Raw genomic sequence first — 27075 nt, forward strand, 5'->3', positions numbered from 1 at the left:
CCTGTTTGATAGGACAATTTTTGTGTGAATTTGTCCGTTTAGGTGCAAGACTTGAAAGAGTATTTGCGCGCTGTGATGCAGCTCTCCATGCACGTGCTTCGGATGAGTACACACAAATCTCCTCAAAGCGTGCGTGAGTTCTCTTTCGTGTCTTACGGATGAATGTTTAAATTAGCAAGGTTTAAATAAGTTTCGTTTAAACACAGATAACAACGTGAGATGTTGAGGTCTCACCTGCGCTCGCGTCGTGCTATCAACACCCGGGTGATGACGGCGTAAATGACTGGTCATAGAGCTTACGGCACGTCATTGAACATTTGTTTACAACGAGTGACTGTTTTGTCCATGTTCTTTTAATCATCGCTGTTGTAACATATTGGAAAACTACAATGCATATCTATCGAATGAAACATACATTAGCCGAATCTGTCTGTCTGTTTTGCACGTTGTTTTCAACAAACCATATTATAGATGCGTCGTCAAATTTGGGACGAACCGCGGTGCAAGCGCATATATTATATATATATATATATATATATATATATATATATATATATATATATATATATATATATATATATATATATATATATATATATCACACACACACACACACACACACACACACACACACACACACACACACACACGTTTGTTTTTGTGAATTGTGGGGACTTTCCATAGACTTCAATGCATTTTACACTGAACAAACTGTACATTCTATCCCCCTACCCTGCCCCTACCCCTAAACCTAACCCTCACAGGAAACTGTGCAAACTTTTACTTTTTCACAAAAACTCATTCTATATGATTTATAAACCCATTTACATTGTGGGGACCGCTGGCTGGTCCCCACGATGTAGGTGAACTCAGGTTTATATTACATCATGGGGACATTTGGTCCCCACAATGTAATATAAACAAAAGCACACACACACACACACACACACACACACACACACACACACACACACACATCAGTGGCATGAAAAAGTATGTGAACCCCTTGCAGAATCTGTGAAAATGAGAATTATTTTAATAAAATAAGAGGGATAATAAAACATGTTATTTTTTGTTTAGTACTGTCCTGAGGAGTAAGATATTTTACATAAAAGATGTTTGCATTTACAAGACAAAACAATAGCTGAATTTATTAAAATAACCCCACTCAAAAGTATGTGAACCATTGATTCTCAATACTGGGTGTGGTTACCTGATGATCTATGACTGTTTTTTATGTTTTGTGATGGTTGTTCATGAGTCTCTTGTTTGTCCTGAGAAGTTAAACTGAGCTCTGTTCTTCAGAAAATTCCTCCAGGTCCTGCAGATTCATCAGTTTTCAAGCATTTTTGCATATTTGAAACCTTTCCAGCAGTGGCTGTATGATTTTGAGATCTGTGTTTTCACACTGAGGACAACTGAGGGACTCAAACACAACTATTAAAAAAGGTTCATATATATATAATATATATATATATATAATATATATAATATATATATATATTATTTATTATATATATATATATATAATATATATATATATATATATATTATTTATTATATATATATTATTTATTATATATATATTATTTATTATTTATTATATATATTATTTATTATTTATTATATATATATATATATATATATATATTATTTATTATATATATATATATATTATTTATTATATATATATATATATATTATTTATTATATATATATATATATATATATATATATATATATATATATATATATATATATATATATATATATATATATATATATATGAACCTTTTTTAATAGTTGTGTTTGAGTCCCTCAGTTGTCCTCAGTGTGAAAACACAGATCTCAAAATCATACAGCCACTGCTGGAAAGGTTTCAAATATGCAAAAATGCTTGAAAACTGATGAATCTGCAGGACCTGTGTATATATACACACACAGCTATGGAAAAAATTAAGAGACCACTTAACATTGATTTCTGAACTTGGAGTGGTCTCTTTAATTTTTCCATAGCTGTATGTACAGTTGCAATCAGAAATATTCAACCCCCAAAGAGTTTTAAGGATTTATGAATAAAAATCTTTTCAAAGTGCGGGATTCTGCTTTGGATGACTTCTTTATGAGTTAAGTGATGCATAAAATATGTATGATGACAGAAAATGTATGATGTAGTATTTGTGTGTAACAGTATATTTTGTTAAGATCGCCATGTCACAATTATTCAACCCCTATATAATATTGTTATTTTTAAAGCTTTCTGACAGTTTTTATGGCCTAAAGTGGAGCTCAAACATCATTAAGCCTTTGGGAACTCTATAACGATCCTTCATTTGCTTCAGCTGTGATGCATATATAAACCCCAACCATGAAGGTGTTCAAGGTGAGTTGCAATCATGGGAAAGACAAAGGAGCTTCCACAAAAGCTGAGAGAGGAGATTATTTCATCACATCTGAAGGGCCTTGGGTATAAGAAGATTTCCAAAATATTTAACATTCCAAGAGACACCATTGGGAGCATTATAAGGAAGTTTAAAACTTATGGAACAGCTGCAAACCTTCCTGGCCGTGGAAGAAAGCCCACAATTTCATCAAGGGCCCTTAGCAACTTAGTCAGGACAGCTAAGAAAAACCCCCGTGTGACTGCAAGAAAGCTACAGAATGACCTGATGAGAGCTGGTACAAGTGCTTCAGTGGCAACTATAAGACGTGCACTGAATAATCAAGGACTTCATGGCCGGACCCCAAGACGCACTCCACTCTTGACCTCAAGGAACATCAGGAGTCGACTAGAATATGCCAGGAGGAATTTGGATAAAACTACAGAGTTCTGGGAGACAGTTATATGGACTGATGAAACCAAACTGGAACTTTTTGGACATATGGACCAGTGGTACATCTGGCGTGCAAAAGGTCAGGCTTATGACCAAAAAAATACCATCCCCACGGTCAAGCACGGAGGTGGGTCATTGATGATGTGGGGCTGTTTTTCTGCGGCAGGAACTGGCAATCTTGATCGTGTACCTGGTATCATGGATTCCCAGAAATACCAGGTCATTTTAAAGAAGAACGTGATGCTTTCTGTTGACAAATTAAACCTTGGTGATCATTGGATCTTCCAGCAAGACAATGATCCCAAGCACAAATCAACTAATGCTTGGTTGGGGAAAAGATGCTGGAGCGTCCTGGAGTGGCCTTCTCAGTCACCAGATTTAAATCCAATTGAAAATCTTTGGTGGGATTTGAAGAAGGCAGTTGCAGCACGGAAGCCATCAAACATCACTGAGTTTGAGACTTTTGCATGTGAAGAATGGGCAAAGATTCCAATCGAGAGGTGTAAGACGCTTGTCAGCACTTATCGAAACTGTTTGTTAGAAGTTATAAAAAATAAAGGACACTCCACAAGGTACCAAAGCTGGGGGTTGAATAATACTGCACATGCTCATGTGTTACAAGAGTTACAATTTTCATTTAAACTTCAAAGTTAAGTATACTTCTGTTGTCAAACTAACTTGTATGTATGAATAAATATTTTTTGTTATTTCATGAGGTTTTTTTTTTTCATTGATTTTCATTATCTTTTATCAACATCACTATAATATCTTTTGAGGAGAGGGGGTTGAATATTTCTGATTGCAACTGTATATATGTGTATATATATATATATATATATACACTGTATATATGTGTATATGTGTATATGTGTATATATATATATATATATATATATATATATATATATATATATATATACACTGTATATATGTGTGTATATATATATATATATATATACTGTATATATGTGTATATATATATATATATATACTGTATATATGTGTATATATATATATATATATATACTGTATATATATACTGTATATATGTGTATATATATATATATATATATATATATATATATATATATTAAAAACACACACGTATATACAGTGCCCTGCACAAATATTGGCACCCTTAGTAAATATGACAAGCCTCGAAATTGCGACCATTTTAGTCGCATACGCTCCCCAACAGGGGCGCCGCTAGCAATTTTGGGCCCAATGAAAGAAAGTGAAGTTGGGCCCCCTACCGCACCAAACATAAAGCAAACCAAAATCTTTGTCTACATTTACTAATACTGACCTATTACTTTTGCTATTGGTTTTGACCACTAGGTATCAGTATTTAGTCAGAGACCACTAGGTATCATGACTGTAGCTAGCAGATGAATTATTATTAAAATGTAAACGTATTTAGACAAATACAGTACAGTAATCAGACATTCATAGAAAATGCAACATTCTTAAACAATGGTTAAACATACATTATTGTTTTGTATGTTTTTGTCCTCTAGTTGAAGCATACTGTTTTAAATATCCTGATAGCACTTCATCATGAGATTTTAATCATTTCAACCAGTCTGAGCGCCACAATAAACTTTATATACTGTACGATGATGAAAAGTATGTTCGAACAGGTAAAAAACCTGTGGCCTAATGGGCGGCGATAAATAGCAAAACGCCTGCACACTACACTGAATCCTAGACAGGGTAAGCCAACACGCATCATAGGGTGATGTAAGAGAACGGCCATACCTGAAGTCATGGTACATCTGGAGGGTTTCAGCATATCGCCTTAGACTCTCAAAACGAGAGGAAACCAATTCACTTCAGCCTTAGGGAAGGTTAGCAAGGAGGGCAAAATTCTTTAAGAACAGCCAACTACTTGAATTGTGACCTTTGCTGGAATTCAACCAAGAAGGTGACTCCAGAAAATGTGATAACCATAAAAATGGCTTGCCACACAAAAAAAATTCATTTTGAAAAACCCCAATAAAACCTACAAGTCAAGTCTAGTCAAGTCACCTTTATTTATATAGCGCTTTTTACAATGTAGATTGTGTCAAAGCAGCTTTACATTGATAACTGGTACATTATTTTGGCTGCACAGCAGCTCTTAAAGAATAGTGTCAATGCAGGCACTGTTGAATATCAAATGTCAAGTCAAATGTCAAGTGTCACGAACTAAGCAAGCCAAGGCGACAGCGACAAGGAACCCAAACTCCAACAGGTGACATCAGGTGGAAAACAAGTGGCAAATTGGTGTTAAAATGGAGAAAAAAACCTTGGGAGAAACCAGGCTTAGTCGGGGGGCCAATCAAGATCATAAGAGAGTAGGAATTATAAAAAGAGTGTCACGACCAATCTTCACTTGAAAGGGAGCTCCAGGGCCATAGTAAAAAGCCCCTAAAAACATAAACCTAACTATATTATTATATATATATTATTATATATATATATATATATATATATATATATATATATATATATATATATATATATATTATATATATAGTAACAATCAGCCAAATCGGTTGAGGCACATGATTTAAAATGGGGTCAGATTTTACTGTGTGAGTATGTTAGTGGTTAAGATTTACAATATTCACAGGAACTTTAAAACAACACAATAAAACCAGGAAAACTCTGTTAAAAAAGCATAAGTCTGTTAAAAGCATACAGTCCAAAGTACCATACCCTAAAACAGTCCAAGAATCCTAGTGTGCTGATAAAGTCCCAATGTGAGTGTCCACCGGTGTATATAAATGTCCATGTAGTGATAGTCCAAAGGTTGTAAAGGTTGTGACTAGAGAGCCAAGTCCACAAATGGTAACTCCACAATCCACAATTTTAAAGTCAAATTTAAGGCTTTTTAAGACCTTAAAAAATATAAATGAATACTAGCCTAGTAGCCTATACATTAGAGCTGTTTCCAATCAAATGAAATCATTATCAGCAAAATACATCTTTGCAATACAGATGTGACACAAAATGAGAAGTGGCATTAATATATTTACACAGTATTTAGAATGTGTCTACATAAATTCAATTAAATATTTAAATATGGATTTTTTTCTAATTTTAACTTTTTAAATATAATGTACTTTAAATATGAAACTAAACTGCCAGTAGGTGGCAGCATGTCACTGTTTTGATGAGTTCATTCATTCAACCGATTTGTTCAATTGATTCATTCATTCAGGAAGCAAGCAAGTGACTGTCTTTATTAAATGGGTCATTTAATCATTAATTAAACTGATTAATTCAAAACGCAGATTCAGCCAGTATAACAAGAACATTTCTGTCTGTTGCATGGCACTCTTGCTCGTGTGATACATACATCATATTATATGATATAAGTTAATGACAAATCGTCGGGGCAAAAATGCCTGTGTATCTTGAATTTTGAGGGCATATAACTGCACGCATAGCTAAATCACGCTGAGTAAGACAAGTAAAGAAAACGCAGTACTTATTAAAAGAATCACCCTTTATTTAAATACATGAACACAGAAAATCTGTGTTAATTTAATATAGCAGAACATTTCCCATTCCATGACTACTAAAATAATCACAACTTACTCTCTGTAAAATGGTGTAATCCACAGAGTGATAGACACGCAGGTGGATAAAAAGGTTTGGTGGTGTTGCCAACCAAGTTCGCACTAGACTTGTGCCGGTATTTGGTAATGCGATATATCGCGATAATGAATATGCACGATATTGTTATCGTGGGCATTTCAAAATACCGTAAATAATAATCAGCCAATTATTAAAATTTTTATAATGCATTTCAGAATACTTTCCCCATCAATCGTATAAAATGCACAACACCGCTGTATTCTGCGTCAAAGGGACACGCGCTCAGATGTAAACAAGCCCATAGTACATGAGAAGCACATGACTGAACGAGTGAAGGAGACGCGCTGAATGAAAGTGCGTGTTCACTCTCTGACAGCAGAGGGCGCTGATGGAACAGCAGAGTGTAACGGTTACCTCGGAAACGCCATAAACAAAGCAACTGCGCTAGTGAAGTTTATATATATATATATATATATATATATATATATATATATATATATGCCTAAAACATATATTTTAATCTGGACTGCAACAGATTAGTTCAGAAGTTCAGACCTTTCCAAATATTGCGAGGAGCTCCTTTGTATGGCCAGTTGATGGTGGAATGATGTTCTTTCAGTTGTGAAAAATGGCCTCAATGGTGCTTACAGGAACATATAGGAGTTGGAAAATCCTTCTGTAACCAGTACCGTTGTTATGTACGGAAAAAATTTTGATGTGAACGTCTTGGGAGAGCTCTTTGCCTCTACTCATCATTAGATGTCCAATACTTGCATTCAGAGGTGGGATAGCGCATTTCTAAAAATCTTGAAGGAAACCAATTGAGCAGCTGCGGGAAAGGTAGGAGATCAAAGCTGATCAAAACATAAGAATTCTTTATTTTAAGCTCCAAGCTAATTCATTAGCGTCAGGCGCTTTGACGGAAGCATGTGTTTCCTCATTCATTCTACGGCTATATCCTTATCTGTATGTGTCACAAATTCACGCAAACATTTCCATTTTGCATAAAGGCTCGACCTGACAGTCTGCATTAAACTTCAATCTTTACTGAATGACCGTTGGTGCGCGTTGGTGCGCACATCGCGCCACAGCTGTCCTAAACTATCAATATTGGTGATTACCAAAATAATTTTTCATGTTTCTGAAATGGTTAATTCACCAGTATGTGTTCTTTAGTCACAGCAGTATTTCTAATGCTAAAATATAATTATTGTTGTTATCCATGAATTTTCGATTTTACTTTTTTACAAGAAAGGCTGAAATAATGACTATTTAGTAGTTTCAGTTTGTTATTTGCTTAGTAATAGGCAATAACATTTTTAGTTTTAAACAAGTTTTTGTTCTCTCTTTATTATGACAGGTAGTCTAATAAATTTAGCACTGTATGTTTTCATAGCATTCGACTGTCACATTTGTTTGAAGTACATTGGGCAGGATGTGCAATAATGTGTTTTTTTGTCAAAAAAATAAAAAATAAAATTAAGATTTTTATCAGATTAATCGATAAATCAAAAAATAAAAAATAATTGGCCAACTAATCGATTATCAAAATAGCCAGATTTTAAAATCTATATGATGTTTAATAGGGAGCCAATGCAGATTTCCTAGTTCTAGTAAGAACTCTAGCTGCTGCGTTTCGGACAAACTGTAGTTTGTTTATCAAGCGAGCAGGGCAACCACCAGTAGAGCGTTACAGTAATCTAGCCTTGAGGTCATGAACGCATGAACTAACTGTTCCGCCCCTAGTGAAAAAAATAGTATACTTAAGCACAATTTATTTGTATGTACTTTAGTATAACTAAATGTACTTGTGGCACGCTATAAATTGGTATACTTAAAGTCTGCTAAATTGGAACAACTAATTTTGTACTAAATGCATTTTAGTTGTCCAAAAGCAGTGCTGAAGTTCAACTAAAGTTGTATTAAATATACTTGTTTGTGCTAAAGTGGAACTATTCCAAGTATACTTAAGTACACTTTAAATATACTCTTTTTTGAAATGCAGAATTCATTCAGCATAAACTTCAAATGTACTTTGGTGACATTATAATTGCAATTCAATTACACTGTAAGAACATACATTAATATTATACTGATAAACTTTTAGTGAATTTAAAACACATTACAATGGCATTCCAAGTTAACTTGTAGTGTGTTGATGGTATCCTTATAGTGTGCTTCAAATAAGCTACAATAAAGTAATCTTTATAAATAAAGTCACAGCTTAAGAATATGCCTTTTACATACAGCCACAGTATACAAGTAACTTACTTATCCGGTGAACATCAGTGAGACAATGGGAACAGATTTATGTGTATAATGAATGCAGGATCCAGTATGGGCTGGAATCAAACCCGGGTTACCGCTGTTGCACAAGAGCACTCGGCTTACTGGTTCCGCCACCACACATATACAGACTACGCTAAACTGGTGTTACTTTGTGTTCTCACTATACTGTTACAAATACAGCTATAAGTGTGCAGACATTATTAATAAAAACTATTAATGACAGCACAAATTATATGGATTAAAAGACTGTGAATCGCCGGCAAAATTATTAATTTAGACACAGTAAGTGGTGAGTGAAAATAAATGTGACACGCCCTGTTGCCATACAACACGAACGTGCATTAAAATTTAAACTGTTGAAGAAATAAAACCAGCAGAAGCAACATTAAATATCAAGAATGTTTTGCTTCCCTTTTACCTGACATTATCTGTCATTAACGCAACATGAAGCAATTACCGGCACATTAGTTTTATTCTTGTGCACCACTAAAACACAGACAGTTCTGTTCATAATGTGAATTTGCAGAACTGCTTGTGTTTCCATGTTTGCGGATGAAATATAATCATCCGTAACATTCCTCTGCCGATTGTCTCTGCGCACTTCAACTCTCAATGCATCACAACTGCTCCTGACAAAAACACAATGAAATGATTTGGCGGTCTCTAACATACATGTTGATTTTGATGATTTAACAAGTTTAGAGAATTCTTCCTCTCCTTATAGCAATGAATGAATGGAATTTTTTTTCCTCAGGGACACTACAGTGCACTGTCTGATGCGATACTGTAGTAGATGGTTGCATGGTTATAATTTTCTCTCTAATATTGTCAATCTTGCAAGTGAAGAAGTTCATAAAGTCATTACTGCTGTGCTGTTTGGGAACATGAGAAGTTGAAGCTCTATTTCTTGTTAATTTAGCCACTGTAACAAATAAATACCTAGAGTTGTGTTTGTTTTCTTCTAAGAGATGTGAAAAATAAGTAGATCTAGTATTTTAAGGCCTTTCTGTACTCAATCATTCTCTATCTCCACAAAATGCAAAAAACTTCTAGTTTTGTTTTCTTCGAGCTGCGCTCCATTTTTCTGGCATCTCTCTTAAGGGCCTGAGAGTGCTCGTTGTACCATGGCGTTGTATTAGTTTCCTTAATCTTCTTTAAGCGCAGAGGAGCAACTGAGTCTAATGTGCTGGAAAAGGGAGAGTCAATACTTTCTGTTGCAACATCGAGGTCTTCCAAGCTGTCTGGTATCAGGAAGTTTATTTATAAAGCAATCTTTAGTGGTAGAAGTGATGGTTCTACCATATTTATGGCAGGGTGGCAGTTGTGCAGCCTTGGCTAAATGTAGTATACACAAGACTAAATAATGATCTGAGATGTCATCGCTCTGCTGCAGAATTTCGACTTCCATGTGACAATATTAGATCTAAAGTATGTTTACGAGTGGGTCCTGGCACATGTTGTCTAACACCAATAGAGTTTACACCAAGACTATGTGCCATATTACTAGAGAGAAGAGCGGCACCCTCGACATGCGACAGAAGCGTAGACCACCCTGGTGACTGATGTATGCTACGGTCAATGTGTTGTCCGTCCAGACCAGTACATGCTTGTCGTGCAACAACGGTTGAAAACGGCGCAGGGCAAGGAGTACTGCTAGCAATTCGAGGCAGCTAATATGCCACTGTCGTTGGGGTCCTGTCCAGGAGCCCGACGCAGTATGCCCACTGCATGCGCTGGTGACATGTGCCATCATGTTGACTGAGTCCAGCTCCACACCGAGGAAAGAGATACTCTGCACAGGGGAGAGCTTGCTCTTTTCCCAGTTGACCCAAAGCCCCAACCGGCTGAGATGCGAGAGCACCAGGTCCCTGTGTTCGCACAACTGATCTTTGGACTGGGCCAGAATGAGCCAGTCGTCGAGATAGTGAGAATGCGAATGTCCACCTCCCTGAGCGGGGCATGGGCTTCTTCTGTGACTTTGGCAAAGACACGTGGAGAAGGACAGCCCGAAGGGTGGAACCTTGTACTGGTATGCCCAACCCTCGAACACAAAACATAGAAACTGTTTGTGTCGAGGGAGGAACAAGACATAGCAATTTCTGCAAGCAGGACAGGGGCATCCATGCCTGTCACCGAGGTGTATAGGACGCCGCTGAACCTGGGGGGATGCCTGGCGAACTGGTTCACATAGCTGAGTCTGACTGTTCGAATGAGCCAACAGGGTGGGTTGGGGAGGCGTAGCCAGGCCCCCAAGCACTGTACGAGTGGCACCATCCGGACAACAAAAATATCCGTGGGGGGGCTGCGTGGACCACTGTGGCCCAACCTGGGAGGCAGAGCATCCTGAAATAGAGGCTGCAAGTGGGGTGCACTCACATGGCTCCGAGTGTCCCATGAGAGACGGGGCAGAGTGGCGTGGGGAGGATGTGCGTCCCCAAGGCACCAATGCCCTGCCTGTGGCTAATGAGGGTGTGTCTGAGAGTGAGGAAGCGGTGCATCGCATACTGTCAGCACAGACCCTGTATGGCCCAGAGATTTTAGAAACTGCTCTTTTATTGAAAAGGTGGAAACAGAAATAAAACACAACAAAGGATTTTCCACCCAGCCCTCTCCCGGGGGAAGGAGCAGTACCTTCACTGTCTCCTAAAGCAGAGCAGTTCCCTCCATCTCTGGGCCACCCGTCTCAGGTCTCCGAAGAACCCAACCTGGGAAATGAGGGCATCGAGAAAGCGAATTTTGTCGGTGTCCTTCATTTCGATCAGGTCCAACTAGAGACGGCACTCCTGGACCCCCAGGGTGGACATTGTCTGCACTCTAAAAAAAACTGGTTCTTCAGCGGTTCTTCAGCAGTTCTTTGGGGTTTATTAAGGTGCTATATAGCACTGCTACCTTATAAAGAACCTGTAAAGCCCCTGTATGGTTCTTCAGCAGATCTTCAGCGGTTCCTTGCTGTGGTTAAGGTGCTATATAGCACCACTGCCATACAAATAACCCGTTAAGCCTCTGTATAGTTATTTAAAGGTTCTCTAACTCTCTTATTCTCTTAGTTTAGATGGGGAAAGGATTAAAAACAACATGAAATTACAGTGTATTTTCTAAACATAACCTGGTTCTCAACCTTTTTGTCCCCAAGCCCCTCTACCCTGTAAAAGTGAATATGGGTGTAAGTTGTATTGCTATAACTATTTGAGTCTAATTACTTCGTCTTTCTGCGAATTGCTCAATATTGTACTCAAATATCTCAATTTCAGCCAATGGATAATTTCTCTTTAAGGACCCAGTGACAGACGTTTTTTTTTTCTGACGTCATGACTCACGAGCCTTTCTCGAGTTTTCTGCTCGGCCGCCATTTTCTTTCCCTTGGACTCGGATGAATTAAGGTAGGTTGGAAATGTTTTAATTAATATACTCGATAATGCAAAGGTTGAACGTGTTTTAGCTGTCTATGAGTTAATTAACGTTGTTTGTGAACATGAATACTAACGAAATCGTAACTAACCGATTTTTTTAATTTGCGCAGCCTGCAGTAACGTTATAAAGGTTAGCGCTAACTGAATATTTCTATTCTATAAAAGATGTTGCATTTACTCGTTTTATTCTATAGAAATGTATTCAGTTTGGACTAAGTATGTCTCTAAATAATTTTTTAAAAGAAACGTCTCCTTTATCGTGTATGTAGCGCATGCTATTTGAAATGCTGCGGGCAGGAAGTGCGTCGTGGGGAGCGGGAGAGACACTCGAGTCGAGGCTGAGGGGATCCTCGCATTACAATTATTGAGATTAGGTTTGTAAAGTAATGTTTGTCAGTTCTTTTATTTGTCTTTTTCACATTAGCTCTGATTTATTAATCTATTTGTTCGACCAAAATGACGAAGAAAGTCTGTGAGTACAGACATACGGCTTACTTCATTTGACTAGCGCGAGGTGTTTTTTATCCTGTTTTTTTTAGTAGAATGAAATGGTTGAGTATTTACACAACTAATTAATTACTTGCACTGCAGCAAACAAGTTTTTTTTCATTTATAAACACTGATTCCCCTCCCCCCTTTTAGGATCTAAAGCTCTTCAATGTTTGACGACTAAGGACACTTTACAATAACTTTACATGGTAAGTAATTTCTATAAAAACGGCTATAATTGTTAATAGATAATATGAATTACCAATGTTGGACATGTTTGAGTAAAATCTATCTAATGCTGTCTATTGACTTGAATGTTATCCTCATTAACAAACTTTAGACTAAGAATTATCCATTCCAAAACATTCATCAACTCCCTCTTATGCCATCTCAAATGCATGTGACTTTTTTTTCCTTATTGTTTTGTATTATTTTTTTATTTTTATTTATTTATTTTTATTCTCACAGTGACAGTAGCAATTGACGTTAAATTAATCACAGAAGATCACAGCTCCAGCTAAAAATCTTTACTGTTCTACTGAAGAAAAAAGGTCAAATTGGATGGCCTGATGGTAAGTAAATTAACAGCTAGCTTTCATTTTTCGGTGAAATATCCCTTTTACATTCAGGGGACTGAGGATTTTTGGGACCCTGGAGAAGTTTTTGACATGCCCTGACATTTGTGCTTTTTTCAGTTGTTCATAAACATATTAATGGAAAAAAGTGTCATTACACTGTATTCAGCACAAACTAGGCTACAATAATATGTGAGGAACATGTATGTACATGTTTGTATTTTTGAAGGAGTAACGTTTATGCGTGGTTATTGAAAAAACAAAAAACTTAAGTCACTGAAATAAAGCCAAAAAATATATATTAAATCTTTGTTCACAAGACTTCTGGGTATTTGAGGTTGTAGACTAGAGTTTTTGATTCAAAATGAGGTAAAAAATTATGCTGCCTGCTTGTTCATATAAAACAATAGAGAGATTTAAATTTTCTAAAACATCTTTGGTCAAGAAACACAGTATGCGTGGAGGCGTGAATCCTCATGTATAATGGGTTATTCTCACCAAGACAAAAGAATCGCATAATAATGACCTGAAATGACTTGCATATTAATGAGGCCTTTCAGTCAGGTAGGCTGTGAAAAAACCCTCTGTGATCATGATTCAAATCTCATCATGGTGTAAATCAAACATACAGAAAAAACAGCAATACTGTGAAATATTCTACAATTTAAAATAATGGAATTCTATTATATTCTTTAAAATATAATGTATTTCTGTGATGCAAAGTGTCTGAACAATTATGTTACCTCTGTGGCATTTCATGTAGGCTTTTAGCTTAAAAGCATGCACATTTGGAGAAATATTGATGTTTGTCAATTTTCTATACAGAAGAGTAATATTTATTCAGGATTTATTGTCATTACTATGAGTGCTGGATACTGTGTTTTTAATTCATACTTGCAGCCGGAGGGCGATCTGTACACCTTTAGTCCACAAATGCCTGAACACTAAAGAAGAATAGGCAATCCAGGAAATAACTGAACTAAGAGAGGACAGAGATCGCTAACTATGGCTATTCAAAACACTTTTCAAGACAATAAATACACGATTGAGACGATGAATGCATGCATTGACTGAATTTGCCTCTGAATAGCGCTCCCTCCGTGGGCGTGGCCGCATTAGTGGATAATGAGCTGAATTACGGATCTCTGACATGGCTCTCTTTTCATACAGATTACATAAACACAGAATGTTTGTTTTCGATTTGACTTACACGATTTAAAACCTGACATTTCAATGTTTTTTTAGACATAAGTCACATTCACTAAGTTACAGTTCATTTTCTGAGAACTATCAGATTGGACTTCCTTTAGAGGGAGACGAGAGATCATGCATCATGTTAGTTTTCTTTATTTTACAAAAAGCACAACATTTTGTTTTTACTCTGAGTGTACACAAATAAAAGAAGATATTCCACAGATTAAAATGGTGTATAACTCTTAATTGTATGTGCAACATTGACAGAGTATTTTGAGCTAATTTATTAATTGATGCATGTTTTATTTTCAGACTTATAATTATATATTATAAATTCATCATTTTAAATGAAACCAGTAACTGATTCAGATGCATTTCTTAATTACAAATCTGTAATATTTTAGCACTGACGAAGGCCTGTGTGCTGAAACACATTGGAAAAATAAAGAATTTATTTTTGTTAGCTCCTTTTATTTATTTATTTAATTATGTATTTGTATTTTTTTTTGGACCCCTCAATGCCACAAGTGTTGCTGGTATTGTCCATAAATATATTAATTGCAAATTTGGCCAGTCATTAATACGAATTATTTGAATATTTTCTTGTCCTTTGCTATTGCATATCTGCAAAAATTGATTCCCTATTACAGATTATTGTGCTAAATAAAGAAAAATAATCACAATTGCTTTATCACAGACTGAAAACATTCACCTGAGAAGTGTGTCCTGAAGGCCCTTATCTTTTTCCTGAGAGAAAGTCCTGAAGACCTCATCAAGGAGTACTTTCTGAATTGAATGTAAGAATATTCTATTTTGATTTATTTTCAGAAAAATAAGTCTAAATTTGTGTATTTTGTAGTTATGCTAGCAAAAGGTGACCGAATGTTTTTTTTTTTGTTGTTGTTTTTTTTTTATGTTCACTATTTTAGGATAACCAGACAGATGATTGAGGAGCAGCTCACCATGGCGATGTTCATTATTTGGAAGGAGGGGGAGAACTTCATGAACCATCTGCTGACATTGAGGGAGTTAAAGTTTTGAATCAACTTACTTCAGTTACATCAGCTTGTGCCCTGCTTCTAGGTATGATATACATCATCAACCTGGCTTGTCCAAAACCCCTTTGATTTACTTTGTATGTGTATGTTAGAGCTGCACAATTTATCGTAAAAAGATCGCAATCTCGATTCAAACACACACGCGATCCTACTTTATTAATGACAACGATTCGCCTGTGTCTATTAAACCTCTGACAAAAATCCTACCGGAACATTCGGTGTTCATGCTGCCACTGAACCAGAGACAGCAGTTTTGAACCACACTGTAGTTATTCAAGGATCTGGTTATTAGATTTATTTTACAAATATTAAAATTATCACAGAAGTAATAAGATAAAAGTTTACAGTTAGGATATAATCACTGGACATCAGATAGCGATCAAAATAGAGCAAATCGAAACTAACATGGTGCTTCAAATAACTGTTGTATATAAATTACCTTGTTAAACCACTAGGTGGCAACCAGTGACGTTGTCATTGAATCATTCATTCAATAGATTCGTTAAGGTTAAACCCTGATTCATCCAGTAGTGAAACAAGTATTTATTAATGAGACATTAATATATTCAAAAACATTTTTTAAAAATAATTCATTCAAATTAAACATTTTCCGGCAATTAGAGTCCAGCAATTAATATTTTGCTAAAACTAGTAAATTAAATGTTATTTTTAGTTGTCTATTTAGAATCGTGGGAGAATTGCGATCTCTATTTGAAACCAAAAAATCATGATTCTCATCTTATCCAGAATCCTGCAGCTCTAGTGTATGTCTAGTACAAATGTGTAGCTGTATGAATGTCCAGTTGTGTTGTTTGAGAACTGCTTTGATTTGTGCAAGGGTAATCACCTTTGAAGGATTAGTTTACCAAAAAAATGAAAATTCTGTCATTAATTACTCACCCTCATCATTGGAGGGACAGAAACCTCTCAGACTTCATCAAAAAGATCTTAATTTGTTAAAAGCATACACATAAAATACGAAGAATACTTTGGGCTTTACACACAGTAATGAATGTTTAAAAAACAAAACAAAAAAAGTATTGGGTAAAAGCATCCCCCATGTTATGTTAACCTAATGATGTTATTTTGTTTAAAGGCCTACAGTTGGAAGCAGTTATTCTCCTCTTGCCTGCACAGTTCAAGGTGGACCTGGGGTTGCTGTTTGACATTGAGGTGAGCCATGAACAGTTGACTACAGTGTGTGAAGCACAATCTAATCAAAGCACGACACTTAGTGCACATTTTGTTATACAAATGATAATACACAAACTATTCTATCAATGTGAAGAGAAAATTACATTCATTTTCAGTTAATGGCCAAAAGTATATGAGCAGTTGTATATGACAGTAGTTGAAATTAATTTAGCTTATAAGGTTTGCCTTTCAAATAAATATGTGAAGATGGTTAATGCTATTATCCCTTCTTCTCCAGGGCCATGCTCAGACCAGCCCTCCTGTCATCTCAACACCTAAGATAGTGCCTAAAGCCTGCGGGAGGATCATCTCATGCAGTATGACCACATTTTGTTCACGTTGGATGGCCAGTTAATCACAGAGTAGAGTGAGGACATCTTGATGGCACTGGGCCTCCTCCTATGTGTTTATTTTGCGTTTGGAATCGAATCCAATCCAGGACTGAAAAAGACACTGACCTTTTTGAAGTGTGTTGTTTTGAAATTGAAGGATGCAATCGGACTTCCTGTCACTGTAAAATGAGTGTACAACTCAATCTGTGAGTAGACTTTTGGAGTCAATATTCTCTCTTGCTCCCTTTCTTATGGTTTTAGTTCCAGTTTCTATATTGTTTTTGAAATCCTGAAGGACTTACAAAAATGTTAGTGTGTTGTTGACAGTGAAAGAAACTGCAAGACTTCAGAGCATAACTCAGTAAGTAAAAACAGGACTATTGTCTTCAAAAATGTACATATTTCAAGCTTGTTGCATTATTTTGTATGTGAATAAAAGGGAAGTATAATGTGATGTTGTACATGTATTAGGGCTGTCACGATATTGGATTTTTCACACCACGGTTATTGTGGCCAAAATATATCACGGTATCGATATATCGCGATATTTGTAGAATCCTTGGGGGGGGGGGATTTAGCAGTCTAAATAATTTTTACTGTGTTTATTTAGTTTTTCTCTTTCAGGGTTGCTGCACATTTTTTTAAGTCAAATGTAAGGTTTTTAAGACCTGAAGAAATAAAAAATTAATACTAGCATAGTAGCCTATACATTATGGCTGTTACCAATCAAATTAAATCATTATCAACAAAATCCATCTTTCTAATACAGAGGTGACACAGAATGAGAAGTGACATAATGTACACAGCATTTACACAGCATTTACAATTTGTCTACATAAATTTAATTTAATATTTAAACATTTAAATATTTTTTTCTAATTTTAACTTTTTAAATGTCCCTTAAATATGAAACTAAACTAAACTGCCAGTGGGTGGCAGCAAGTCACTGTCTTAATGAGTGAGTGAGTCAACCGAACCGATTTGTTCAAATGACTGATTCATTCAGGAACGAAGCTCGGATTCATTTGTTCTTAACGCGGATTCAGTCAGTATAACAAAAACATTTCTGTTGCATGAGGCTCTGTTCTGCTGTTCATAATTTTGAAATTTTCGTTGGCGAAATAAAGAAAAAAAAAACAATATTAACAATACTGTGTCTAAAATGTAACTCACATTGTTCATTTAACAAGTTGAAGGAACATTGCATTTGTGCTGATTTGGGGAAAACGGCACGTTTGCTCGTGTGACATTGTAAAACAACTACATCTTATAATGTAAGATAATGACAAAAAATTGTTGGAGCAAAAAATGCCCGTGTATCTTGAATTTTGAGGGCAAATAACTGCATGCATATCTACATCACGCTGAGTAAGAGGAATGAAGAAAACGCGGTAACTTACTTAAAATAATCACCCTTTATTTAAATATGAACACAAAAAAATCGCTGTTAACAGGTTAATATAACATTTCCCCTTCCATGACTAGTAAAATAATCGCAACTTACTCTCTGTAAAATGGAGTAATCCAAAGGTCGATGGACACGGAGGTGGGTAAGAGGTTGATGGTGTTACCACCCTTCGCACTGACTGTAGCTAGGCAAATCCTGCGGATTGGGCTGTCTAAGGAGCCGAAAAACTCCCATACTGTCGAGCTTATTTACTTTTTTCGGGTGTGGACCTCTCACTCTCCCGCTCAGAATAGAGTGCCCCGGGGATGACGCGTTTTTGTAGGCCAACCCGGAAGTTAGCGGCGCACGGGTTCCCTCCGCTGAAAGCCTATTAATTTTTCCCATAGACTTTTGGACAATCGCAGAAAATAAGCTCTGTGTTTAACAAAGGGTTATGACACTTACACGTTTTGTCTATCAAGATAATCTTTACAAGTGAACACAACATTTATAGATTTTGAAGCCTAAATAAAGTCGTCAGATACAGTGGCGGCTGGTGCAAAAAAAATTTGGTGGGGCGCAAACATTTTTTGTTTTAGAAATGCAGGAATGAATAGGCTAATTGTTAAATAATCATTTAACAAGTGATATAATAATTTATCATTACCACTTATCTAAAACATGGAAAATTCATTATTTAAAGCATGCCATAGGGCTGGGATCTAAAAAAAACATTCTGTATTTAATTTAAAAAAAAATTACATCCTGCCTAATATTGTCCTAGAAACAATGTTCATATTGAAGGCTATAAAAACAAACATGAATGTAACTGTGTAGTACATGCTATATTATGTGCAAAAACGGGATCAAATCACATTAGGCCTAGGCTATATTCTAAAATTGTAACTTTACAATCTAAAAACAATGTTTTTTAAAGTAGAAGTTAAATACACTAAACAGTCTATTTAAATACCCTACAACAGTCACTTTACACAGTTACTGCTATCGTACAAATACACTTAGTTGTATTTTCGAAATTCTACATATGGCATAATTATGTTCGCCAACAAAAACGAATTTTCAACTACAAATATTTTTTAGCAAAATGTGTTTTACTCATATTGAACTCCATCTGTTTGGCGCGCATGCACGCGGCGGCGCTCGTTCACGAAAGTTTGCAGATGGAGAATATATCTGTGAAATGTAAATAATGCACTGAGGAAATTACTGGATGTCACTTCAGCATTAAAAAAATATTAATAGAAGTATGTTTGTGTCCACCAATCGCTGCACAAGTTAAGGTTACATATGATGACGAAAGCACGTTAGCGCGAGCCCTCCCGGAACCCAAAGAGAATGCATTGAATCGCACCACTACTGGCCAAGCCCTCATTTTGAGCAGTTTGGGGGCGACAAAAAAATCGCCCATTGCAGATAAGAATTGAGGACGCTGATTGGCTAAATTTTATGTCACATCTTGAATATATTTATATATTGAATAGGCATTTGACTAAATTCTACAAAGACCCGCCTCCTTTGGGCGATTTCTCGATTGCCCCTCAGCTGAAATTGAGTGGTGCACACAGAGAGGACATATGGTGATTGTGAAAAAAAAATATTTTCCACAGATGATTTTCTAATATATTACATCATACAAATATACATTTAAATAATTTATATGATTAGAATTTTGCGTGTGTGGTTCAGGGAGGGGAGCGCCCTAGCGCCCTCTATTGGCCAGCTGCCACTGGTCAGATATAAAAGGCTAACAGTAGGCTATAAACGGACTACAGCACACCATGGTCGCGGATCAACGTCGTCACCACCAAGCGTACTCAAACTTTATTTAGAAAACAACTCTATTTAAAAACATGCTCACTGATTATGATCTGCGCTGTGTATGAATACTTATCCACTTTTTCATGAGAAATGCTGTCCAAATGTCCTGTTTGTCATGATGACGTCTAAAGTCCCCGCCAAAGGAAGTAGTCCCTTTTAGCAATTTGTTAGCAACCGCCGATTTTAAGACACAGTAAAAGTTTAAAAAAAAAAAAAAATCACACGTGGGTTTTATGTCATAGATCAAAACGTGAAAATATTTAGAGGCTTTGTTAACCCCAGACCTTATTTCAGGCGATTTAGCAAAAACCCATTCAAAAAACCCATAGACTTTACGGCGTTGGAACAGGAAGTCCTAAAATGCTAAATCGCTTCCGGGTTTTGCCTACAAAAACGCGTCATCCCTGGGACACTCTATAGCTGCGTCTTCTTCTTGTTTGACAGGCGTCAGCGTTAAGGTGCAATACTGCCACCTAAGAGATCAACCAGGTACTGGCGCTGGAGTATTTACATGTCATGATATCATAAGCGCCCTTTTAAATATCGTGGTTATCGCCAATACCGGTATATCGTCACACCCTAAATTAACACAATATCGATATTTCATGCTTTGAATATCACCGGTATATTGCGACACCCCTAACATGTATATTCCCTGACTTGTCAGCACTGAGTTTATTTGCTGCTGAAAGAAATAAATTAAATGGTTTTGAAAGTACGATGTATTTTGTTTCTCGTTAAGCATTAAGTACATGATTTTGAATCTTTAAAGTCATGATTTGGTAAGAAATTATTAATTATCATTCATAAAAGTGTCATTTAGAAGCATATTGACTCATCTACAGTAGTACCTGGCATGATAATGGGCACTGCTAGCTCAAAAAACAATATATGGCACCTCTAATTTGACAAATGTGCTAGAAAACTTTAAAAATAGGGGCTATATAGCACCAGAAAAGGTTCCCCTATCATAACAAGCCAAAGAACCACTGCTGGTGCTATATGGCACCTCTTATGGTTCTACATAGCACCATACGACAAAGGTGCCAAATAGCACCTTTAAAGATAGGTGCTATATCACCAAAAAAGGTTCCCCTGTGATTACGAGCCAAAGAACCACTTTTGTTGCTATTTAGCACCATTTTTGTTTAGAGTGTGGCCCAGGACACCCACCATTGCACCCTCGCAGTGAGGGCATGTACCATCCACGAGCACCGACTCAGCATGCTGTTTGCCCAGGCATGTGAGACAGCGATCATGGAAATCAGATGAGGTCAGGAAATGACCGCATCTAGAAACACACGGGCAAAAAGACATTTTAAAAAAGACCCCGTTGCGTAAGTATCAACGTAACGTCGAACGTGACTGACTGAATGGGAACATACATCGCTTACTAGCTGTATAAGATTGTTTGCTACACAATAATATATAAGATATTACTTTACAGGCACTACTGGCTTGTACTTTAAAATCAATAATATTATAAATTTATATAGTTTATTAATGGTATGTGGTTTTACAATGCTGCCATTTTTAAAGACTTCATATTATTGTTAGGTGAGCTTAAAGGGTGCACTACTATGAAAATCACACAGCTTCAGTGTGACATCAATAAGAAAAAGTATAATTTCATAGATATTGTCATTAATAGTTGTTCATATTAAAATATGTATAAACTTGATACATGAGCTAGATTATTTATTTAGCAAAATTTTGTCCTTTAAATTTAATGTAATATTTATTAAATAAAACTTGTTGCTGCTCCAATTTAAGCTCAGTGTGCTCCCTTTAAGCTCATCCACATTAAACGTCTATGTAAATACTTCATAAACAGACTTGAAATATTAACTGATGGTTAAGTTAATCTTTATAAAATTATTAATAACTTATTTTCACAGCCTTAAAGGGTTAGCTCAACAACAATAAAAATTACCCCATGATTTACTCACCATCAAGCTATTCTAGGTGTATATGACTTTCTTCTTTTTAGACGAATACGATCGGAGCTAGCCTATATTAAATAATGTCCTGGCTCTTCCGAGCTTTATAATGACAGTAAATAGAGGATGAGATTTTGAAGCCCAAAAAAGTACAACCATCCATCATAAAAGATATCCACATGGCTCTGGGGGTTAATAAAGGCCTTCTGAAGTGAAGCAAGGCAATTGTCTAAGAAAAATATCTATATTTAAAACTTTAAAAACTAAAATAACTAGCTTCCGACAGACAGCCGTACCCATCGATTTATGGCAAAAGAGTGAACTCTGACTTGACGCATGACGTAATGACGAACAGGGAAGCGCAGAGGATAGAACAAAACAAAACACCGGTCACAAATTAGAATATATAACTGATCAAACTGAATGCCTTGTTGTTTGATTTTAGTGTTGTTGTTTTTTTAATGATTGACTCTGTACCTTTAAATAAAACATTTTTCAATTCTTTAAAAAGGTTGTTTAAAATAAACAAGAATTTTTAATACATGTTGTGAGCTTAATGGCAATCGGGGTGTGCTTAAAGGGTACAAAAATGTTTTTTTTTGCATTTAATGATGTACATCTTAAATAAATTTAAATATTATTGTGTGAGAGATTAATATTTTATATTAACATAACTTATTGTACTGAAACCAATATCCTGTGCACTACAAATGTCTCAATGTAGATTTTGGTTAGCTTAATAGGTACGTTTACCCTATTTATGTTTGTGTTTCTTCAGAGAACAATCTGTGAGCACAGTTCATAAAAAAAAGTACAGATTGCAAAAACAAAGGCAACAAGATAATCCAAAACATCACAAAATGCAAAAATTTGTATAGAAATCTGTAAGAATACTTTTTATATTTCATTAGAAATTAGAAATATCAAACAAACAAACACTAATGCAGAGGCCTAATGTAGTATGCGTGCTATTATTTTAGACTCAGCCACCACAACTTATTGTCATATTTTGCAACCAGCAAAGAGAAATAATCTCCTGCATTGTGTTTTTATGTTGTGCAATCAACTGTACCTGACTGGAGCTCCACTTGCCCTCATCAAATACGTCTCCTAGAATAAAGACAACTTCTGGATTTAGAAGCCACAGAGACGTCTGGAACGCTCTTTCCATCTGCCATTCTCTGTGAAAATGTCACAAAACTCATAATAAAAACGTGCAGAGCTTACGACCTTCAATAAAAAATAAGGTTGAAAAAATTTGCCCGATGTAAACAACAAAAAAAAAAAGATAAGATAATGAAAAAGATAGCTTAATTGCTAATAATGTTCACAGATACTTTTTACTTCCATGTCTTCATTAATCAAAATTTTCAGATACATTTTGAACCCGTTTATTAGATCCTTTTATAATTAGCTGACGTGTACTAAACCTTTAAGTTATTACAGTCCTGCTCTAAACAAGAAGACCTACAGGCCGGTTGCATAAACTACTTAGACTAGTCTTAAAAGTTAAGACACAAATGTTTTTCTTGAAGAGTGGTCATGATTTTTTAAAGTCTGTTACATAAAAAGGTAGATTGGTGTAATTTGAATTGGAAAAATAACATTGATTACCCCTTGGTTAACTGCAATTTGGTCAAACTAGTTCATAAGACACAGTCTTAATATAGTGACTAAGTTTATGCAACTGGCGACCATGATTCTGAGACACCAGGTAAATAACGTTACCTTCTGAGTTTGTCGAGCCAGTGTCCTCTGATGGCCCCTAATAAGTGAGTATCAGATAGAAATAACGCCCGCAAAGGTGAATGTGAATCTTCAGTTTCAATATGCGGCCACGAGCAACGCATAATGACAGGATAATATATCACATATTCACACAATATAAACACGCTGACAAAAGCAAAAATCAGAGACACAGCTAATCTACCACTCGATCCGAACATCGAGATCATTACACGAATCCGAGTTTTACTGCAATAGCACACAATACGCGTTAAATCTGTTGGCGAAAGAAAAATAGCACCTAGCGTGCCAGAAGCAATATGCTCTTCTTCAGCTTCATTCTCACTAAAATGTAATGTTTACACAAAAAGCAGCATATCGAAACGGAAGAAGCATTACAATATGATTTCTCATAAGGTCGCTGTATATCTTGATGAAAAATGCCTCAGTATATCCCAGATCACGATGTTTTTAAGTCCTCTCAGCTTAACCAGCAATGTTGCAAGAGCAGTTTTGCTAAACAGACAAACGTCACAGCTGTGCGCGTGTGGTGAACATCTGAGCGGACACTCAATTCATCAGATTGTGTGCGCGCTCGAAGAGTGCCATCCAGTGATCATTCATAATATTACGACGTTCCATTAAAAATATTGTGCTTTAACCTTTCAAAAGTTTTAGATCAGCAAGATTTTTTAATGTTTTTAAATGAAGTCTCTTCTGCTCACCAAGGCTGCATTTATTTGGTCCATACAGCAAAACAGTAATAAAAATAATAATTTTGTAGGGACCCCTAAAATCAGTGCCGTTTCTAGGCATAGGCAAGCAAGGCGGTCGCCTAGGGCGCAAACAGCTGGGGGGCGCCAGTGAGAGCCCCCGCCCCTCCAAGATTTTTTATTTATTTATTGTATTATTATTATTATTATTATTACTAATATTATTATTTCGTACTTTTGCTATTTTGAGGCATTATGATTAGGCTAACGTTACTTGCGATTATCTGAGTGACAAGTCTCCTGGTGATAGGCTAGTGGATCGCATCGGGATGTTAAGTGAGCTCTCAGATTCAACCGCTGCTGTTAATAAGAGAATAGAGAAATGAGACGTAGAAGGCGGCAGGGAACGTCGTTATCCATGCTTACTGGATTAAGTGTTTTAGTTTCAGAAAGAGGATGAGAAAAAGAAAGCGAAATATGCAGGTATGTTACTAATTGATTAATTGTTCTGTTCTATACAAGTTGCTCCATCATCACGAGCAAAACATGACACTGCATATTAACACAGGACAGGTTTACCACGTCATGCTCATTTCAGCAACGGAATATTAATTTATAGCATAATAAAGTTGAATAAAAAAATCATTATCAGAGATGGCTGTTTAGTGTAAATTGACCAAGTGATAGTACCATAACTATGACAAGTTTGACAACCAGCGTGGACCTGCCAAACGAACATAGCTTCAACAGAAAAACAAACAAAAAATAAATAAATAAAAATTAGTTTACATGAATTCAGTGCATATCAAGAAATAACTTAAAAACATCAAATATATACATTTCTTCATGCTGTAATAGTGCAGTTGAAGTCACAGACAGACAGGCATTGTGATTTGGGTGTGTAGATCACGAGAATCTGTTTCTGCTGGAGAGTTTTATATTAATTCTACAAACAATCATAAGGTGCACTCAACACATTTTTGGAGAAACACAAGGCAGATGCTACTGTAGAAAGAGAAGCTAAAACAATTATAGAACATAAATGAGTGGTGTATTGTTATTCAACACATTTTTTAACTTTGGAGAAAAAAAAACATTCTTAAAAATATTTTATTTCTGTAGGCTACATGAACACCAAAATACCATCTTCATTAGATTGTATTTAGAGTTAAACTAATAACAGTTTCATGTAGTTTATTTTATTAACTATCATTTTTGTGAGTAGAATACAATTTTAACTAGCTCAAGAGTTTCAGTTTGCTCTGAAATATATGTTTAAAATTTTTTTTTCATCATCTTTTTTTCATGCATGGGTTCTTATAAATATTTTTGTAAATATATAACATGCAGAGAGCTAGTAGAATTGACTCACAAAAATGGGGGGGGGGGGGGGGGTTGGGGGGGTCTTAATAGGAATCTTGCCTAGGGTGCCAAAAAGTCTAGAAACGGCCCTGCCTAAAATGTCTCTTTGAATATGATTCATGTGAGAAATAACATGAATTAAAATGTATTTTGTCTTTATTTCAAAATAATATGTAATTGTCTTTTTGTTTATGTCCAGTAAGAAAGTATGTTTAATGCAAGTGTTTTGTTGCTGGCCGATGACCGAAACTATAATGTTACATCATGACATGAGTTACGTGCGGAAGAAGGAAGAGAGGGGTATGGAAGTAAATCAGTAGCAAAACACGAGAGGTTGCTGATTTGAATGTGAGAACTTGTCGTATTAATATTTGTATTTGTAAACTGAAATTTACACTCACAGTCCTGATGTGAAAAGCTGAATGTTTCGATTTGCACACGCAGACAACAATCAAAACACCCGTGTTACGAAGTTGTAGTTGCAGATTAATAGTTACAAATGTGTAAAATGGCATTCACATAAACAAAATGACAGACACAAATGCGTGAGACATATTTACTTTTACACTTTACTTCAGTTTCGCTGTACAGCTTCAAGTCGGCGCTTACAACCTCTCAGATCAGACAGTACAAGTTCAATTCCTGGCGCTTTGACTTTTGCTACTCTTTTTGCGATATTCCTGTAGCAAAACTTACTTGAGCACTTGAAAGCAGAAGTGAGAGAGCAGAACGGGGATGGGGGGGTGAAGGCGTTTTATTGGTCGATGCCTGACCAATGAACAACGCCATCCAGTGCGACTTGGCATGCGGAAAGAAATAATTGCATATGTATGAGACAATATTTTCATTAAAATATCGTTAGTTTTAACAGGTTTTTAATATTACAGTGAAAGAGTAATAAAGTTTTGGACCACCAAAACAGCGCAATCTGCTCTATGTAGTGACGTCATTGCGTACAAAAACGTCCTATTTCATTGGCTGACTCCAACCAATAAACAACTTTTCTACTCTTTTACTGCAATATAAAACTCAGTTAAAACTAATGATATTTTAATTTTAATGAAAACAGGGATTTTATCCCCCCCCCCCCACCCCAAGAAACATGTGATTAATGAAAAACAAAGCCTCACATTGTTTCCAGTCGTGTAA

At 36.0% G+C, this 27075-nt stretch overlaps 1 protein-coding gene across 23 annotated transcripts in view; it reads right to left on the reverse strand.

Moving 5' to 3' along the window:
- The window catches only part of mppe1 (metallophosphoesterase 1), a 323001-nt gene extending 296401 nt beyond the window's left edge, over positions 1 to 26600 (reverse strand). For 5 of the 23 annotated variants that reach the window (XR_010893769.1, XM_067377818.1, XM_067377823.1 and 2 more), the window contains exons 1-2: positions 23855 to 24397; positions 23199 to 23307 (exon numbers count right to left, since the gene is read on the reverse strand). Coding sequence is in view for 22 of the 23 variants with exons in the window: in XM_067377818.1 (XP_067233919.1) it covers positions 23199 to 23307; positions 23855 to 24081 (336 nt within the window). In the remaining variant the exon portion in view is untranslated. Of the gene's footprint in view, positions 1 to 5344; positions 17140 to 21359; positions 21478 to 23198; positions 23308 to 23854; positions 24405 to 26486 lie in introns of those variants that run through there. The other 18 variants (XM_067377835.1, XM_067377834.1, XM_067377819.1 and 15 more) reach the window with 12 other exon arrangements.
- Between the last annotated feature and the right edge of the window lie 475 nt (positions 26601 to 27075).

The sequence above is a fragment of the Chanodichthys erythropterus genome, chromosome 23 (assembly GCF_024489055.1).
Source record: "Chanodichthys erythropterus isolate Z2021 chromosome 23, ASM2448905v1, whole genome shotgun sequence".
NCBI lineage: Eukaryota > Metazoa > Chordata > Actinopteri > Cypriniformes > Xenocyprididae > Chanodichthys > Chanodichthys erythropterus.